General features: G+C 45.0%; 1 protein-coding gene across 1 annotated transcript; it reads left to right on the plus strand.

Annotated features, from left to right (window-relative positions):
- The first annotated feature begins 9,808 nt into the window (after positions 1-9,808).
- On the plus strand, positions 9,809-18,354 carry C11H9orf152 (chromosome 11 C9orf152 homolog). Its single transcript, XM_003810885.6, has 2 exons — positions 9,809-10,581; positions 16,473-18,354. Exons 1-2 carry the CDS (start codon positions 10,389-10,391, stop codon positions 16,997-16,999), a joined length of 720 nt encoding a protein of 239 aa, XP_003810933.1. The 5' UTR covers positions 9,809-10,388; the 3' UTR covers positions 17,000-18,354.
- Positions 18,355-19,088: the final 734 nt, after the last annotated feature.

Raw genomic sequence — 19,088 nt, forward strand, 5'->3', positions numbered from 1 at the left:
GAGGCTGCAGTGAGCCAAGGTCGCACCACTGCGCTCCAGCCAGGGCAACAGAACGAGACTCTGTCCGTCTCAAACAAGGACAACAAAAAATCACCTGAAATGTCAAAAACCCTTTTTTTGTCTGGCTATGACTCAAAGTCCCCACTAGAGGGCAGGAAACTTACATTTAAGATGGATTTTATGTTCTAAAGGTTAATAAACTGGATAAATGATAATGATTATTGAAATCATAGTCACAGGTAACAATTGTCGCACACTTTCTACGATCCAGGCACTCCTCTAAGCACTTTATATGCATTATAGTATTTAAGTTATTTACTGTATTCTCTTTACCTACTTCTTACCATAAATTGTAGCCATACAATTATCAGTTAACTTGCTCTTCACTTCTGTCCCCACCACTGGACTGGAAGTTCCATGAGGATAGTGTCTGTTTTTTTCACTATTCTATACTTAGTACTGTGTCTGGAATATTGTAGTGGCTGAATAAGTACTTGTTGAATGAATAAAAGAATCCTGACTTCAAAACCAAAAGATGGGGGCTGTTATTTTTATTTATTTGTTTATTTTTTAGTTTTTGGGACAGGGTCTAACTCTGTCTCCCAGGCTGAAGGGCAATGGCACAGTCATGGCTCACTGCAGCCTCAGCCTCCTGAGCTCAAGCGATCCTCCCAAGCAGCTGAGACTATAGGTGCACACCACCATGTCCGACTAATTTTTGTATTTTTTGTAGAGAGGGGTTTTGCCATGTTGCATAGGTTGCTCTTAAACTCCTGGGCTCAAGTGATCCACCTACCTCAGTCTCTCAAAGTGCTGGGATTATAGGCATGAGCCACCACGCCCAGGTGGCTGTTATAGTACATCGTGTTTTGTCATTGGTAAAACTGTTTTTAAATTTTGTAATATCTGTTCTTAGGTATTTTAGATGGATTATTAAATTTGATTGTCCCATAGTGTTCCTTCAATATCTTTTATAGGATATCTATTGGGGAAATCTCTGTTCTTTTGTAGAAAATTGACAGGCATTGTCAAACTAAAATAAATAAGGACCTCCTTATAGATTAAGAGCTAATTTATTATCTTGGTAATGGGTATTGTAATTATCCGGAGGAATCTGTGGATTTATATTCAACAAACGCTGACCTCATGCCAGACACTGTTCTAAAGACTGCATCCTTACAAAGTTTCTATTATTAGCTCCATTTTACGGATGAGGAAACTGAGGCACAGAGATAGTAAGGAACTTGCCCAATATATCACAAGTAGTAAATTGAACAGCTGGAATTCAAACTCAGGTATTCTGGCTGCGAACTCCAAATACATAATTGCTACGCTGCCTCTAAATTTCACTTAATGATTTTATACAATTATTACAAAAAGCAATAGCTTCATTGGTAATGATTCTGATAGGACACAGAAAAATAAATCTGGGAGAACTTCTGTGCATTTTTTCTAATTGACTTTCAATCCATTTGAAATAATAGGGATGGGAAAAGAATTACAAACAGGTCAGGAGCTGTTGTTTCCTGTCCAAATCTTGTTTCTAGCCAGGGAGTTATTTTGCCAGTTACATGGTGAAAAATTATAAACTATAATCCCCTTTCTAAAAGACCAAACACACTAACCAACTAACACACAAAAGCCAGCCTGCTATAGGGCAGAGCTCTTGGAATATCAACAGAAAAGCCAAAACATACAATGCAAAAATCTTTCAGTATCATCAAAATGCAACACAATTTCAGCCAAGTAAGTTTTGCAATAAAAATAACATACAACAATCATATGACCCAGTAATTCCATTCCTAAGTATATACTCCAAAGAATAGAAAATAGGTATTTAAACAAAAACTTAGCATGAGTATTCATATCAGCACAATTCACAATAGCCAAAAGGTGGAAACAACTCAAATGTCTATCAGTGAATGAATAGATAAACAATAAAAGATATATCCACACAATGGAGTATTGTTCAATCATAAGAAAGAGTGAAGTGCTGATATATGCTACAACATAGAATGAACCTTGAAAACATGATGAGTGAAAGAAAACAGAACAAAAAGTCACATACTGTATGATTCCTCTTATTTGAAATATCCAGAGTAGTCAAATGTTTAAAGGAAGAAAGCAGAGTGATTGCCAGTGGCTGGGAACAGAGGGAAGGGAAAATGACTTCTCTTTTTTTGAGTCTCACTCTTTCACCCAGTCTGGAGTGCAGTGTCTCCATCTCGGCTCACTGCAACCTCCGCCTCCCAGGTTCAAGAGATTCTTGTGCTTCAGTAATCCCAGTAGCTGGTATTACAGGCATGCACCACCACACTCTGCTAATTTTTGTGTTTTCAGTAGAGACGGGGTGTCTCCATGTTACTCAGGCTGGTCTCGAACTCCTGACCTCAGGTGGTCCACCTGCCTCAGCCTCCCAAAATGCTGGGATTACAGGCATAAGCCACCGCGCCCGGCTGAGAATGACTTCTTAATGGATATGAGGTTTCTCTTTGGGGTGATGAAAATGTTTTAGAAGTAGACAGAGGTGGTGATTGTACAACATTGTGAATGTACTAGATGCTGCTGAACTGTTTATGTTAAATGGTTAAAATGGTGAGTTTTCTATAATGTGAGTTTTACCCCACATAAATAAAAAGCTCAACCTACAACCAATTTTAAAATAAAACTTACCTGTGTTTTAAGACTATAAAATATTCCATTTTTATGTACAATGACAACCTACAAAGATTTCTGCATCCTTTTGGTTAAAATGTAACCAATCACCAAGTGCTATCATCTGTTTCTTTTGCCTTGTGTATTTGCTAAGCGGATAGCAAAGATCAAAGAACTTTCAGAAGAGATATAGAAATACAGCTAGATACAGCTAAGATCTCTTTGAACATGATAATAATTGAGTGTGCTGAGCTGTGTCCCAAAGGTCTATAGAATAATAAATGCAAAAGATATTTTGGGTGAAAAGAGTCTGAATTATGCAGCATAACTTTTTTAAACATTCCCTCTATTTTCTTGAGTCTTGCTATTGCTTGGTTATTTAGGAATTAGGATGGGTGGCTGTACTGTGGATTGCTTATTTCGATATCCATTTAAATATTTTATCTTACAAAGGCCGGGGAGCTTTTAAAAGCTACATTTCCCAGATTTCCTTGCAGCTAGGATTCTGGACATGCTTTGGGTTGAGCAATCAGCTGTGCTTTCATAACATTCTATGGGCAAAGAGGCAGGATGCAGGCGCCCATTTTGTAGGTGTGGTTCATGGCCCAGGTGGTGTGGTTTGGGGGCAAAGAGCTGTCCTAGAAGTTTCCTAATTTGGCAGGTGGTTTTCCTGTTCAGCAGCTTCAGCAGCAGTGGTAGTATACTCATTCATAATCAGAAATATTCCAGTTATCTGTTGCTGTGTAATGAACCATCCCCAAACTTAGTGACTTAAAACAAAATTTATTATTACTTCTCATGGTCTAAGCATAAACTGGGCTCAAGTAGGTAAGCTTCCCTTGGGCTCTCTTATGAAGTTACATTCAGATGTGCACCAGGCTACAGTTATTTGATGGCTCAACTGGGCTGGATGTCCTGGGGGCTCACTCTCTGGCAGTTGAAGCCAGCTATTGGCTGGGAATTCACCAGAATTTGGTGGCTGACGCACCTACCATGACACACCTCACTGTGTTTGTTGTTCAGGCTGCCGATGACGTGGTGTCCAGGCTCAGAGGAGGCACATCCCAGCAGTCAGCATTCCAAACAGCAGGAATCAGAAGCTGCCAGAAGCCGCAGTTAGAGCTACACCAGGAACAGACACAGAGTCATTTCTACCACATTCTGTTAGCCAAATGATACCACTCAACCAACTCACACTTAAGAAAGTGATACAGGCTCCACCTCTTGATGAGGGAATGGCAAGCTCAGTTGCCAAAGGGTACATGAGATGAAAGATAGTGTTTATCCATCTTTGGAAAAACTACAAGGGTAGAGCGAGAGTGGTCTGGAGGCCTAATGTTGCTCTTCCCGCTCTGCTAATAATTTTACCAGCACCAGTTCACCATGTGAAATCTCTTTCTGCTTAAATTAGCCAGACTGGGATCTGTTGACTACACCTGGATCCTGATCAAGGCTGGAGGTGGGACTTTACTGTCCCCAGGCAAATAGCATTCCAATATATTACTCTTTATGTAACTGGCATAGAGCAGTGACGCTCTGGAGAGGAAAAGCATTTGGAGTTGGAAAGTCCCTTGCTGAGTTTCAAGTTTCCCATCTGGAAAATGGGGATGATAATAATAATAATTTGGCGTCTACCTTATAAACAGATTAAATGAGTCAACGCATGCGCAATATTGTCACGTGCCTAGCACCTGGAAGGCAATGCTTGATGAAGTCCGTTTTGCTTGTTTGCTCAGCTCAAGCCGGCTCCCTCTCTTTGGTAATCGCTCTATCTGCAGGCACAGTGAAGTTAAGTAACTGGCCCAAAGGCATACTGCTAAGAAAGGACATCTTAGGCCAGGTGTGGTGGCTCACGCCTGTAATCCCAGCACTTAGGCCGAGGCAGGTGGATCACCTGAGGTCAGGAGTTCAAGACCAGCCTGGCCAACATAGTGAAACCCCATCTCTACTAAAAATACAAAAATTAGCCCGGTGTGGTGCCACGCAACTGTAGTCCCAGCTATTCAGGAGGCTGAGGCAGGAGAATCGTTTGAACCCAGAAGGCTGAGCTTGCAGTGAGCTGAGATCACGCCACTTCACTCCAGGCTGGGCGACAGAGCAAGACTCCAGCTACTTAACTAACCCAAAGGCACACTTGACTCTAGAGAGCAAGGGGAGAGTAGCTAAGAATAGGGATGATAAGACGCAAACCCGCATAGTCTAGCTTCATAGTTCATGCTCTCAATCCTTACACTGTACCACTTTTTAAAGCTGAGAACTGAAGGTGTTTACAAGTTAGCTAGGGGACATGTGGTTGCTGCCAAGGATGGAAATATAATGAAGATACAGTTGAGGTGAAAGTAAGTAAAGGAATGTTCTAGAAGACAAAGAACAGCACATACCAAAGCTCCAAGGAGGGAAAGACATTGGTGGAATTCAAGAAATTCCTTCAGAGAAGGCTAAAGCGGTGAGAATGCTTTTCTCCCCTCTTTCACATCATGGCACACCTAGAAAATGACACTATTTGTATAGATCACTGGAATAAATGCAGAAGCTGTTTGTGGCTGGAGACACCTGGCCCAGGAGTTGTGGGTCTCAGTCATAGGCATATCTGGAACCCACTTATAGGAAATCTTGTCTAGAAAGTAGAGAGCAAGGGGAAAGTTGACACAGAGACTGGAAAGGTGAGACAGACCCAAGACAGGCACAACCCCCGGGCCATAAGAAGGATTTGAATGCGAGTTTGAGTGTATTGGGAGACCACTGAAGGATTTAACTGGGAGAGAAGCCATGAGATCCAATTTGCTTTGTGTCTTTTGGAGAACACTAACTGCTGTGAGGTCAAAGGATCAATGGATGAGAGGACAGGTGTGGAAGTGGGAGGGAGGGGACAGGTAAGAGGCTGTTGCAGTAGTCTTGGAAAAAGAAATGAGGACAGCATAGGCTAGGTGGATGACAGTGGAGGTGGAAAGAAATACATGGATTTCAGGTATCTTTTTTTTTTTTGCAATTTCTTCCTCCTAGTTCAAGTGATTCTCCAGCCTCAGCCTCCCAGTAGCTGGGATTACAGGTGCCTGCCACCACGTCTGGCTAATTTTTTGTATTTTTAGTAGAGACTGGGTTTCACCATGTTGGTCAGGCTGGTCTTGAACTCCTGACCTCAGGTGATCCACTCACCTTGGCCTTCCAAAGTGCTGGGATAACTGGTGTGAGCCACCGCACCTGGCCAGATTTCAGGTATCTTTTAGAGCTTGTATCTCCCAGGCCTGGAGATGGTTTGGGTGTAAAAGGTGAAGGAGAAAGGATAGTAATGTTTCTTCTCTCACAGTGTTCTCATGAGAAATTAAATTTAATTTTGTCCAGGTTCCTCAAAAAAGCTAAACATAGAATTATTATATAGTCCAGCTTTTCCAAAAGAATTCACAGCAGGAATGCAAACACACACTTGTATATCAATGTTCATAGCAGCACTATTCCCAATAGCCAAAAGGTGGAAACAACCCAAATCTCCATCAACAGATGAATGGGTAAACAAACTGTGGCCTGTCCATACAATGGAATATTATTCAGCCATAAAAAGGAACGAAGTTCTGATGAATGTTTACAACATGAATGGGCCTTGACAACATGTTAAGTGAAATAAGCCAGTCCAATATATTACAAATATTGTATGATTCCACTTACATTGGGTACTAAAGTCATAGGGACAGGAAGTATAGTAGAGGTTGCCAGGGATGTAGGGAAGTGGGGAGCATTATTTAATGGGTACAGAGTTTCTGTTTGCGATGATGGATATGCTGGAAATAATGGTGATTGTTGCAGGGCACTGTGAATGAATGCAATGCCACTGAACTGTACACTGAAAAATTGTTAAAATAGTCAATTTCATTTACACAAATATTACCATAATGAAAAAATTGATCATTTACATAGAGTGATTAGCACATATCTGACCCATTGCAGTTTTAGATCAATGGTTATAACTATTGTTTTCATATGTCTAGCCTAGCCTCTCTTTTTTCAGAGAGGAATCTCCCTTACTCTTAAGGCTGAGAGCTTTGAATTTTTTAGTCTGTCTGCCCTGAAGCACTTCTTGACATCCTGAGTCCTTCTTCATCATACTTGGCTCTCCTGTGGACACTGTCATTCATACACCTGCAAATCACAGTCCACTCCATAGGACAAGGTCCCCTCCTCATTGGAACCAGAGAGAAGAGAGCACAGGGAAGCCTCCATCCCTTGCAATCTTGCCCTCTTGATTCTCTAAGGCTAGATCACTAGGCTTCAGGGATGGGATAATCTCAGAGTGAACTTATTATAGGGGAGAGGAAAAGTGAAAGAACAGGGTAACTCAAGTTTTCCTGGAGTCTCCAGTGGAAAGAACCCCAAACTGAAGTTCTTCACAAGAACAGGATCCACCACTCCTGTCCTGCCCCCACTGTATACTGGGCTGACCCAGCCTGCTGCTCTCAAGCCAGCTCCCTAAGGGATTCCTTCTTCAAGTCTCTGAGTCTCTACCCACCAATGACTGGTCTTTGTATGGACAGGGTTATTGTCTGAGTCATTCTCTCTGGAGTGGTACCCCAGTTGTGAGTGATACCTGTTGCCACTCAAGTCTCACAGAATAGCTGGATCCCCTGGACAGGAGTGGACCTGGAGCCTCTGGTCTAAGTTATTTTACTGGAAGCTCCAGGGAGGGCTGTAGGGATGCTGGTTCCGGTAATGAACTAACCTGCTACATTAAGCACAGTCTTATCCCTCAACCAGAATGGGACATTTCAGGTTCCATACAGTTTACATATATACAGAAAAACAAAATATTCCCTAGAATCACAAGACATCTTATTCCTACTCCAGCGTCTCGAGCCCTGAACAACTTTGAAGCTTATTTCCAGTTCCTCTGAAGGATCTACCTGGATAATGAAAGTCACCCATTTAGTGGCAGCCACCCAGAACAAACTCCAGGCTTGATCATCTTTTTTCATTTATTTCTGAAGACTCCCTGGGATGAGATAGAGTTGTCAATTTTTTCTTATACTATTGTTATTGTTATCACAGACCAAGGAAAGGAAAGTTTATTCAGTAAGTGCTATTGAAACAACTGGTCAATTATTTGGAGGAAAAAACCCCTAGATCCTTGCCTTATACCTAACACAACACTAAAATAAATTTCAAATGGATTAAAGATTTGAGTTTTAAAAGAAAGAGGAACTATATGAACTAAAAGAAGGAATTTAAGCTCCTAAAAGTCATTCAATCAGCAGTAGATAGCCTCAATTTACTTCTCATCAAAATATCCACAAACGCACCCATATAGAAAAAGACAAAAACTGTTAATACTAAAAGATGAAGGCTGACAAGTAAATGCCAAAATATAGTAGAAATTTCTACTGCCATTATTTCTCTCCTCCTCTTCTCTTCTCTTCTCTTCTCTTTTCTTTTCTTTTCTGAGACAGGAGCTCACTCTGTTACCCAGGCTGAAGTACAGTGGTGCAATCATGGCTCATTTCAGCCTCGAGCTTCTGGGTTCAAGTGATCATCCCAGCTCAGCCACCCGAGTAGCTCGGACTACAGGCATGTGCCACCATGCCTGGCTAATTTTTGTAGATACAGAGTTTCACCATGTTGCCCAGGCTGGTCCTGAACTCCAGGGCACAATCAATACACCCACCTCAGCCTCCCAAAGTGCTGGGATTACAGTTGTGAGCCATTGTGGGCAGCCTACTGCCATGATGTCTACTGCCATGATTTCATGGCAGGTGCAGCTGGTCCAGCATGGATGGGTTGCTCTTGCCTTCATGATAGAGTGACCTACCGATAAAAAGGTATGAGGAAGCTTTGGCTATCTCTCTCAGTATTTTTTTGAGACAGATTGAGCTCTAATCCAATGTGATTGCTGTACTTATAAAAAGGGGAAAATTGGGCACAGAGACACCCACATAGGAAGAACATCATATTAGGCTGGGTGTGGTGGCTCACGCCTGTAATCCCAGCACTTTGGGAGGCCAAGGCGGGCGGATCACAAGGTCAGGAGATCGAGACCACGGTGAAACCCCGTCTCTATGAAAAATACAAAAAATTAGCTGGGCGCAGTGGCGGGTGCCTGTAGTCCCAGCTACTCGGGAGGCTGAGGCAGGAGAATGATGCGAACCCGAGAGGCAGAGCTTGCAGTGAGCTGAGATTACGCCACTGCACTCCAGCCTGGGCGACAGAGTGAGACTCCGTCTCAAAAAAAAAATAAAATAAAAAAATAAAAAGGAAGAACATCATGTCAAGATAAAGGCAGAGATTAGGCAATGTTTTTGCAAGCCAAAGAATACCAGAGATTGCTAGCAAACCATCAGAAGCAAGGTGAGAGGCATGGAACAGATACTCTCACAAAGCTCCAAGAAGAAATCAACCCTGCTCACACCTTGACTTTGGACTTCTAACCTCCAGAACTCTGAGACAATAATGTTTGTTGTTTAAGACATCCAGTTTGTGGGATTTCGTTATGGCAGCCCTAGCAAAACTAACATATACTACCCAGTGAAGATTTGCTCTCCATCTTCCACGGCTCCCCCACATCAAATGACTAGATCTTGTCTGGTTAATGTCCAAAATGTCTTGTAGGTTCAGGCTCTACTCTGTTTCCATTGCCTCTGTAGACATATTGGGTAATTGGGTAATCAGTAAGCACCATGACAGGAGAAGATAGGAAGGGACTTAGTTGACCAAATGCAGCAAGGCTAGGTCAAAGCTGGTGTAAGAGGGAGAGGGTCTGGGATTCAAAAGCAATGTGGAAATGTTGAGGCTGGCAAGCAGAGAGTGAGGGGATGGCTAACTTACCACTTGGTTGGAAAATGCTGAGAAGGCAGAGGCCACACCAAATGTCCAAGGGGTAGGGCTGGCCAGAGGCCAAGATTCCCCTGGGCTCTGTCCCATGGCTGACTTTAGGGCTGAATTTTCACCTGGGGTGTGTGTTGGGGTCTGAGTGGAGATCTTGGGGAGATCTTTGCTACTGGGTTTCTTTAGGGTGTGGCCGCGGGGCACACATCCAGAGGCACCGACCTTGTGAAGCTCCCGAGGGTGTTCTTTGAACTACTGCAAACCCAACCGGCAGGTTTGCTGAAAAGTGGCCACGTTCCAGTCCAAAATGTGTGAGCAGAGCGCGAGCTTAGCACTCCCCAGCCCCAGTCCCAGCTCTGCCAGGAAATGGAAGACTTCACCGTGGCACTGGGAATTGGATTCTAAACTTTAGGATCAAGCAATGGAAGGACCTGGAATAAGACACCTTCTTGACCCCCCTGAAGGGCTCTGAGCAGCTGGGCTTGCCTTTCTCTTTGCTCCCCCAGTCCTCCCCTTACTTCTCAGTCTCCCACTTCCCATCACTCCTTTCCCTGCCTCCTCCTGCCTGTCTCCATCTTCCTCCCTCTCTTTCTTCTCTCGCCCCATTAATCCCCCCTTGTCACTATCACCTCCTTCCTCCAGTCTTGCCCCCTTCGCTGCCCCTTCTTTCCTCTGACATTTCCTTCTCCTCTTACTGCCACTGTCTCCCACCTTTCTCCTCCCCCACATTTCTCCCTATCCCTACCTCCTCTTCCCCTTCATCTTTCTCCTTCCCCCTTATTTTTCTATCTCCTTCCTCAGTCCCACTCCTCTTTCCACCCTCCTTTTGCCTGTCACTTCTCCTTCTCCCTCACTGCCCCCTCCCTCTCTCTCCCCTCCCCAGGTCCTGCCCCACCCAGCTCTGTTTGCTTTTCTCCCGGATCCGGATGGAGGGGTTGCCCTGCCCGTGCCCAGCCCTGCCCCACTTCTGGCAGCTTAGGTCTCACTTAATGGCTGAGGGCTCCAGGACTCAGGCCCCTGGGAAAGGGCCCCCACTCAGCATCCAGTTCCTGCGAGCCCAGTATGAAGGCTTGAAGAGGCAGCAGAGGACCCAGGCCCACCTCCTGGTGCTTCCAAAAGGTAGGAATGGACAGGTGCTGGGGAAGGAGAGACTTACCATGGGAGACCTGAGTGGCAGAGCTGCAGGGAGGCAGAGCCAGGGCTTTGCCAGCCCTCCCTCCCAGTGGGGAAGAGCAGGGGAGGCGGGCTCAGGGCAGCTCTGCTCAGCTGTCCCACCTGCTAAGGGAGCCAGGGGCCTCAGCCAAGCACCTGGCTGCCAGCACTGTTCCTGGCCTCTGCTCTGATGTTCTAATCTTGCTAGACTGGTCAGCCTGGTGAGCCAGGCTTGGCCCCCCTGCTAGCCCAGGTATGGTGATAGGAGCTCTGCTTCCTGGCTGGGTCTAACTAAGGCACCTCCTACAAACCAGAGAAATTCACTCTGGAGGTAGAAGACATGGCGTTCCCAACAGCCTGGGAACTGTCTGGGCCAGAGGACGCCTAGGGCTCAGAGACCCATGAGGCATCCCAGGCTCATCCAGCCTCAAACATCAGGCAGGGAGGTGTGATTGGACACAGAAACCCCCTCATAGGGAGAAACCTCCTCCCTTTAGGAACTCAGATTTCATTCCAGGAGGGAGTTAGAGGCACAGGGCTCAGAAAGCAAGGGCATGTCAAATCCCAGCCCTTCCTCCTCTAACAGAGGAACAGGTTGAGGGAGAAGGGAAGATACCCTGAAAGGTCAAAGCTGGGCTCTGTGGGATTCTGTGGTTATTTGTAGAGTTCAGTAGACTCTTTGGGCTGCCCTTTGCCAGGCCAGACTGGGCAGGGATCAGGGGCCAGAGGGACCTCTCTGTCTAGGGCAGGAAGTGTGCTGCCTTTTGGGAACAAAAGTGGCACCTCTGAGCTGAAGGAGCCCATCTCCCATTACCTGGGCTGTTGCCAACCAATGGAATCCTCGTTCCTGGCAGGAGTGAACTGGCACAGCCAAACAGTCACCATCTCTGCAGGGCATAAACTGAAAGGTTCCTAAAGCTCTATCCCCCCCTTGAGGGTATTTATTCATTCAGTTATTCAACAAACATTTATTAATTTAAATCCCTATCAAATGGAAACACAATGCTTAATACACCTGCAATTCAGACTCACAAATCTAATTGCTTAGTGGGGATGATCCAAAGACATCTCAAATTCAACATGCCCCCAGAGAATTCACTATACCCTGTGCTCGTCCTTTCTCCTGCTCTTGGTAACTCGGTACCCCCTTTCCCATCATTACTAGGTGCTAAATTATGGTTCATGCAAGGAGTGCCCAGGTGTGGCTTTCTCCGAGAAGACTTCTGACCTCCCAGCTAGGTCAGGGTCATTCAGGGCACTTTCAGCAGTTTGCAGTTCCACATTTTTTTTTTTTTTTGAGACAGATTCTCACTCTGTTGCCCAGGCTGGAGTGCAGTGGGGTGCAATCTCGGCTCACTGAAACCTCTGCCTCCCGGGTTCAAGCAATTCTCCCTGCCTCAGCCTCCTGAGTAGCTGGATTACAGGCACCTGCCACCACGCTCGGTTAATTTTTGTATTTTTTTTAGTAGAGATGGGGTTTCGCCATGTTGGCCAGGCTGCTCTTGAACTCCTGACCTCAGGTGATCCACCCGCCTCGACCTTCAAAAGTGCTGGGCGTGAACCACCATACTTGGCTGAGTTCCACATTCTTTATCTAACTGTGAGAGGCAGCATACTGTGTAATGGAGTGGTCATGTACTGGGTCTTGGAGCACAGCCTGAGTTTGAGTCCCAGCTCTGCCATTTACTTAATATGCAGCTTTAAACAAGTTACATAAATTTTCTGGGGCTCAGTTTCCTCACCTGTCAATTGGGAATAACTGTAGTACCCAAATCATAGGGTTATTGTAGGAATAAAATGAACTAATATGTATAAAGCTCATCAAGGCCTTATGCACTCACTGGCTGAGGACAAGATCACATATGTCACATGCATCTAAGTAGGAAGGCCACTTGAAACACTAGCACTGAATGTGAAGGAGTAGGTAATTCTCCAGGGAGAAATCAGGGTAAGGTGACAAAAATAAGGTGAAAATGACACTAAGGAGGCAAAAGAGCAATTAATTGTCCCCTATACTTTAGCAACAGGATAGATGGTGGTATCTTTCCTTGAGAATACAGGAGAAAAAGGCTTTTAGTAGAGAGAGATGAACTTGTTTTTGAATATACTGCATTGGAGATAGTTGCCTGTAGACCTTCCATCCAGCCTGGACCTCATTTGGGCTGGAGAGCTAGATTTGGGGTTATTCATCTATAGATGGTAGCTGAAGCCATGGGCATGGATAAAACTGTGGCAAATCCATGTGTAAATTGATAAGAAACTGGGATGAAAATTAGAGTTCTGGAATACTCAAATATTTAAGGAACAAGAGGAGGAAATGAAGCCAGGGAAGATGGAGAGAGCAGTCAAAATTTGAGGAGAGGCATATCATTCAGCCATAAAAAGGAAAGAAATTCTGCCATACACTACAACATGGATAAAACTTGAGGACATTATGCTGAGTGAAGTAAGTCAGTCCCAAAAAGACAAATACTGTATAATCCCATTTACATGAGGTATGTAGAGTAGTCATATTTAAAGAGACAGAAGGAAAGCAGAATGGTGGTTGCCAGAGGCTGGGGCATGGGGAAGTGGGGCGTTATTGTTTAATGCTTATAGAGTGTCAGAGAAACTGAAGAGTTCTGGAGATTGGTTCCACAATGTGAATGTACTGAATACTACTAAACTGTGCACTTGAAAATGGTTAAGATGGTACATTTTATGTTCTATGTATTTTACCACAATTAAACATATTTTAAGTGGTATAAGAAAATCAAGAGCAATTAATGTCATGAAGCCAAGCTGGTAGAGGGATTTTAGAGGACCGTGATCCTCAGTGCCCAGTGCAGCAAAAAGACCCAGGAAGAGAGAGTGAGCATTGAGACTGGGCTCCTACTAAAGCTAGAAGTCAATGTCTCAAGACATTGGGTTGCGTTTAGAAGCTCAGAAATTCTAGGAGCTGATCAATGAAAGGAAGGGCTCCGAAATTAGCTTTCTTCACCCTGTCTTAGCATTATGCGATGGATCCAGCTTCTGGAAATGCAGTTACAAGTAGCAGCGTGCCTTCCCTGATGCAACGTAAGTTCCCAGGGGACCTTGAGCTACTTTCAGAAGTCTGTGGAGCCCCAATTACCCCCAGTGATTGGTGTCCAAAAGGAATATGCTTTTGTCACAGTCAGACACTGTGTGACTCACCTTATGTAGAAAAAGGGATTAGGGTCGGGACTTATATCTGGGCTGGATGTTTTATATTACATTTCATTGAACATTCCTGGCAGCCTTGTAAGGTAGCTCCCTTTTTAAGATCTCCATTTATAGATGAGGAAATGGAGGCCTAGGATCTCCTAGTGAGTCAGTGGTGAACTCAGGACCAGACCTCATGTCTGCCTGACTCTGGCTTGATGAGAGAGGTTCCACCAAAGGTCTCAGGCAGTTAGGGTGAATTTCGATTCTTCTTTCCTCCCTGAGTCTCTCTACCACTCTCTTCGCTCTTCTCTCCACCCACTTCCTTCATCCCCACTGAAGAGAGAAATCAAGGAGGGGCTCAAAATACCCCTTCTCCAACTTCTATCTTCTGGCAAAGTGAATCAAGGGTGGAGAATGAAGAAGGTATTATAGATAACGAGTACATTTCCTTCTTCTCCAGTCCCCAACTTACCAAAACCAAAACAAAACAGATAAAAAACATGATATGAAATTTCCCTGTACTCTTCAGTCAATTACCCTAATTCTCTTTCTCTTGTACAGTGAAGAGCAGGCACCATCCCAAGATGTGGAGGGTACTGCCACGAAAGGCTCGTGGTGATTCTCAGCAGAGGCTGCTCTGGGGTAGGGTCCCTGTGTACCTCCCAGCCTAACTCTTTTTCCTTTCCTCTGAACCGCAGGCTGGGACTGACAGCTGAACAGGCCTGTCCACCTTCAGTCCTTTCCTTCTAAACTAATGCTAGGATACCAGTTTCTAGGTTCTCCTGTTGTGTCTCCCTCCTTGCTTGTTCTCAAATAAGTACATAACATGTTGGATATTTATAAAAGTTTCCTTTGGCTGGCTGCGGTGGCTCACGCCTGTAATCCAAGCACTTTGGGAGGCCGAGGCGGGCGGATCACAAGGTCAGGAGATCGAGACCATCCTGGCTAACACGGTGAAACCCCGTCTCTACTAAAAATACAAAAAAAAGTAACCGGGCATGGTGGCTGGCGCCTATAGACCCAGCTACTCGGGAGGCTGAGGCAGGAGAATCGCTTGAACCCGGGATGCAGAGGGCGGAGGTTGCAGTGAGCCAAGATCGCGCCATTGCACTCCAGCCTGGGTGACAGAGCAAGACTCCATCTCAAAAAAAAAAAAAAAGTGTTTTCGTCATTTCATGCTGGAAAATAATACTAAGGAATTAAGCAGTTACAAAGCTGGAACAAATCTTGAGTCACACTAGAGTTAGTGTTGACAGGAGAGTAATTGTTGGCTGAGATGGCTGCAGCTGGTCTTCTGTTTCTTTGGGATCCCTGAATTGGAGCTCAGGGGCTTCTTTCTGACTTTATTCTTCCAACATCATCTCCCCACTCTTGCTCTGCACATTGTCACCTCCAGGGCCTCCTGTGATAACAGGTGCTGGTACAGATAAGTGAACCTAAGTGACACCTCTGAGGAGCTCCAAGCTGGTCACACACCTGCTTTCTATAAGGAAAATGCCTTTCAGTCATTCCAATCCCTCTCACTGCCACCAAGAGTTAACAATGAACTGTCATATTCCACTAGGTGGTTTAAAAAAAAGTCCCCAAGAAAGAAAAGAGACATTGGTCTGCCTCTTCCACCCTAAAGCCAGTTCTGAGGAGCCGTAAATGCTGCAGATGTCCTCCCAGAGCAGTGCCTGTGGACTAGGAGAAGGATAATGATTGGTTCTCTAAAAGGAGCTGCTTCAAAACACAGCTCCTCCCTCTTCTGCCTTGGGCGGTAAACTCACTATCAGAATCCCAGGACACAGCCGAGCGCAGTGGCTCACGCCTGTAATCCCAACACTTTGGGAGTCTGAGGCGGGCGGATCACTTGAGGTCAGGAGTTCAAGACCAGCCTGGCCAACATGGTGAAAATCATGTCTCTACTAAAAATACAAAAAGTAGTCGGGCGTGGTGGCAGGTGCCTTGTAATCCCAGCTACTCAGGAGGCTGAGGCAGGAGAATCGCTTGAACCCAGGAGGTGGAGGTTGCAGTGAGCCAAGATTGCACCACTGTACTCCAGCCTGGGCAACAGAGTGAGACTCTGTCTCAAAAAAAAAACAAAAAACAAAAAAAAGAATCCCAGAACACAAAACCCCGTAAGTTAAGAATAATCTTTTCCACTGGTGAGAATATGTGAACCCACATGTGTGTGAGTCTGTGTGTGCTCTTGTTCCTTGCCTTTCTTTTAGCCCCAAACGCTAGTTCCCTATCTCCTCCCAGAGTTTACTCCTCCACTTCAGTGTTTGACCCTCTATTATGCTTGAGATTTTCCATTGCATTGATTGCCACCCGAAATTTTATTATAAATATGCAATTTTGTCTCTACTCAACCAGGACACACCCCGGAAGGTGTGGGTTTTGTCTCAATGTTCATTGCTGTATTCCCAGGACCTAGAATAAATAATGCCTGGCACATATTAAGTGCTCAATAAATATGTGTTGAATGAATGAATAATTGTGTGTGTGTGAGTATATATGGGTGAGGTGTAAAAGGGCATGTGTGTGAGCATGCAAGTGAGATCTTGTGTGTGTACACATGTACACACATGAAATGTACCAGGAACCTTCTGGGGATGGCCTTCCTTCAGCTTGAAAGCAATGAGACCCCCTAAGTGAGAGCCGCCCCTGTCCCTTCAAGTGATGACCCTGCTGGTGCATTCTCTTTTCAGGAGGAAACACATCTGCTCCTGCAGAATCGATGGTCAATGCTGTTTGGATTAACAAGGAGAGAAGAAGCTCACTGTCCCTGGAAGAGGCAGATTCTGAGGTGGAGGGGAGGCTGGAGGAGGCTGCCCAGGGCTGTCTTCAGGCCCCCAAGTCTCCATGGCACACGCACCTGGAGATGCATTGTTTGGTCCAAACCTTCCCCCAGCACACCAGTCATCAAGTACATCATAGGGGCAAGCTTGTGGGATCTGACCAAAGGCTCCCTCCTGAAGGAGACACACACTTGTTTGAAACCAATCAGATGACTCAGCAAGGAACCGGAATCCCAGAGGCTGCCCAGCTTCCATGCCAGGTGGGCAATACCCAAACAAAGGCAGTGGAATCTGGCTTAAAATTCAGCACTCAATGTCCTCTTTCCATAAAGAACCCACACAGGTCTGGCAAACCAGCTTACTATCCATTTCCCCAGAGGAAAACACCCAGGATCTCCCAAGCTGCCCGGAACCTGGGCTTATATGGCTCAGCGTGAAGCTTTCTATTCTGCCAGATGTCTTGACCTTGAGGCCACCTATGGCCTTATAGAAGAACCAAGGAGGCAGAGCCACAACGAGGTCTCTAGCTATGAGCAAGAATTGGACTAACCTAATTATAGGAATTGTGGGAGATGAACTTCACAGTGGTAACATGGTTTTACCCTTCCAATAAGAAGAGACTTCCCAGGCCAAATTGCCCACAGTTTAGGATGAAGAGGACTGTCTGGTCAGTGCAGCCCCATTCTGACATTACTATGAGGTCCTGGATATCCATTCCTTGGGGAGGACCAGTAAGACATCTGCTCCATCCCTGGAACTGGAGAATTTTGGAACACAAACCAGGGACCTAGCCAACAGAATGCCTTAGCAATGCCCAGGGGTCAATGGGCGTGGCATTCTTGTTTTCAATGTCTTCTGATGATTTCTCACATATTCTGGAGAAGACAAGCTCTGAGAATTCAGATGCTTTTTCTGGTGGCTATGTCTGGGGGGCCATCTCACTTAGAAGTCACAACACTCATTGGCAGTGATCACATCATTTCAATTTGGGCTTCCCAAAGTATGGTCACCCAGGGTATGAAGGTGAGATCAATGCTACCTACCATTTTGTGTCTTTAAGGGGTCTTTAGAAAGGGCTAATCATCTGTCACTGCTCACTGAGACATGTACATTCCAGCATCATCACAGAGTTATCTCCTTCCTTCCTTCCTTCCTTCTGTCTCTTCCTCCCTCCCTTCTTTCCTTCTTTCTTTCCTCTCTTCCTTCTTGCCTTCTTTCCTGCCTTCCTGCCTATCTTTTCTCTCTCTCTGCAAATTAAGTTCTTATTAAAAACTGCCAATCATTGACAATATATAATGATGAGATCCTGAACAAAAGAGGCAAAGAAATGCTCCTGCTTGAAAAATACACATTCCCTATAGACTGCCTCCTGTTTAGTCCAACTTGGATCACTCAGATCCTTCCTGGGATCAAATACATATTTTTAAACCTAAGACAAAGTGAAGCAGGTGTCACTTGGGTGATAGGGAAAAAAGCTCGTATTTCCTGGTTAATGTTTAGCTTTTGTAACGCTATTTAAACACACCTAAGGTGCCTTTCCCTCATCTCAGGTGCTTTCTCTGTAAAGTTTCACTCCCACCTTTCTTTTCTCTGCATGGCCATCCAGTCTTGCCCATCTACATCCAGAGCTGTTAACTAGTAGTGTCATTACCTGTGAAAAACATGTAGAAGCTTCCTTGAACCACCCAGAAATCCACTCAAATTTGGGGATTGTCATTCCTTTTGTGAATAATTAATACAATTCAGTTGTTTTTTAAATATTCTAATAAAAAAGGAAATTTTCTCAAAAAAATTTGTCCTTTGCGTTTGTTTTTAAAGAAGTGTCCCACAAGTAACGTATCTTTCTATAGGTTTGCTTTTGTTTCCTGTTTTTGGAGATAGAGTCTTGCTCTGTTACCCAGGCTGGAGTGCAGTGGTGCAATCCCGGCTCACTGCAACCTCTGCCTCCCAGATTCAAGCCATTCTCTTGCCTCAGCCTCCCAAGTAGCTGGGATTATGGGCGTGTACCACTACCCCAGTTAATTTTTTGTATTTTTAGTAGAAACGGGGTTTCACCATGTTGGCCAGGCTGGTCTTGGACTCCTGACCTCGGGTGATCCGCCTGCCTTGGCCTCCCAAAGTGCTGGGATTACAGGTGTGAGCCACCACACCCAGCCAATAATTACATCTTTTTTTTTTTTTTTTTTTTTTTTTTGAGATGGAGTCTTGCTCTGCCTCTCAGGCTGGAGTGCAGTGGCACAATCTCGGCTCACTGCAACCTCCACCACCCGGCTTTAAGCGATTCTCCCACCTCAGCCTCCCCAGTAGCTGGGGTTACAGGTGTGCACCATCATGCCTGGCTAATTTTTGTGGTTTTTTTGTAGAGACAGGGTTTCACCATGTTGCCTGCCTCGGCCTCCCAAAGTGCTGGGATTACAGGTGTGAGCCACCACACCCGGCCCCTTTTTTTTTTTTTTTTTTTTTTTTTTTTTTTTTTTTTTGAGACAGAGTTTCGCTCTTGTTGCCCAGGCTGGAGTGTAATGGTGT

Source organism: Pan paniscus, chromosome 11 (assembly GCF_029289425.2).
Source record: "Pan paniscus chromosome 11, NHGRI_mPanPan1-v2.0_pri, whole genome shotgun sequence".
NCBI classification, from domain to species: Eukaryota; Metazoa; Chordata; class Mammalia; order Primates; family Hominidae; genus Pan; species Pan paniscus.

What these genes read in the sequence shown, in the direction of transcription:
- C11H9orf152 (XM_003810885.6), top strand. Translation starts at nt 10,389, where the DNA reads ATGGAGGGGTTGCCCTGCCCGTGCCCAGCCCTGCCCCACTTCTGGCAG. An exon ending in CCTCCTGGTGCTTCCAAAAG is followed by an intron (nt 10,582 to 16,472) that starts GTAGGAATGGAC and finishes TTCTCTTTTCAG; the next exon opens with GAGGAAACACATCTGCTCCT.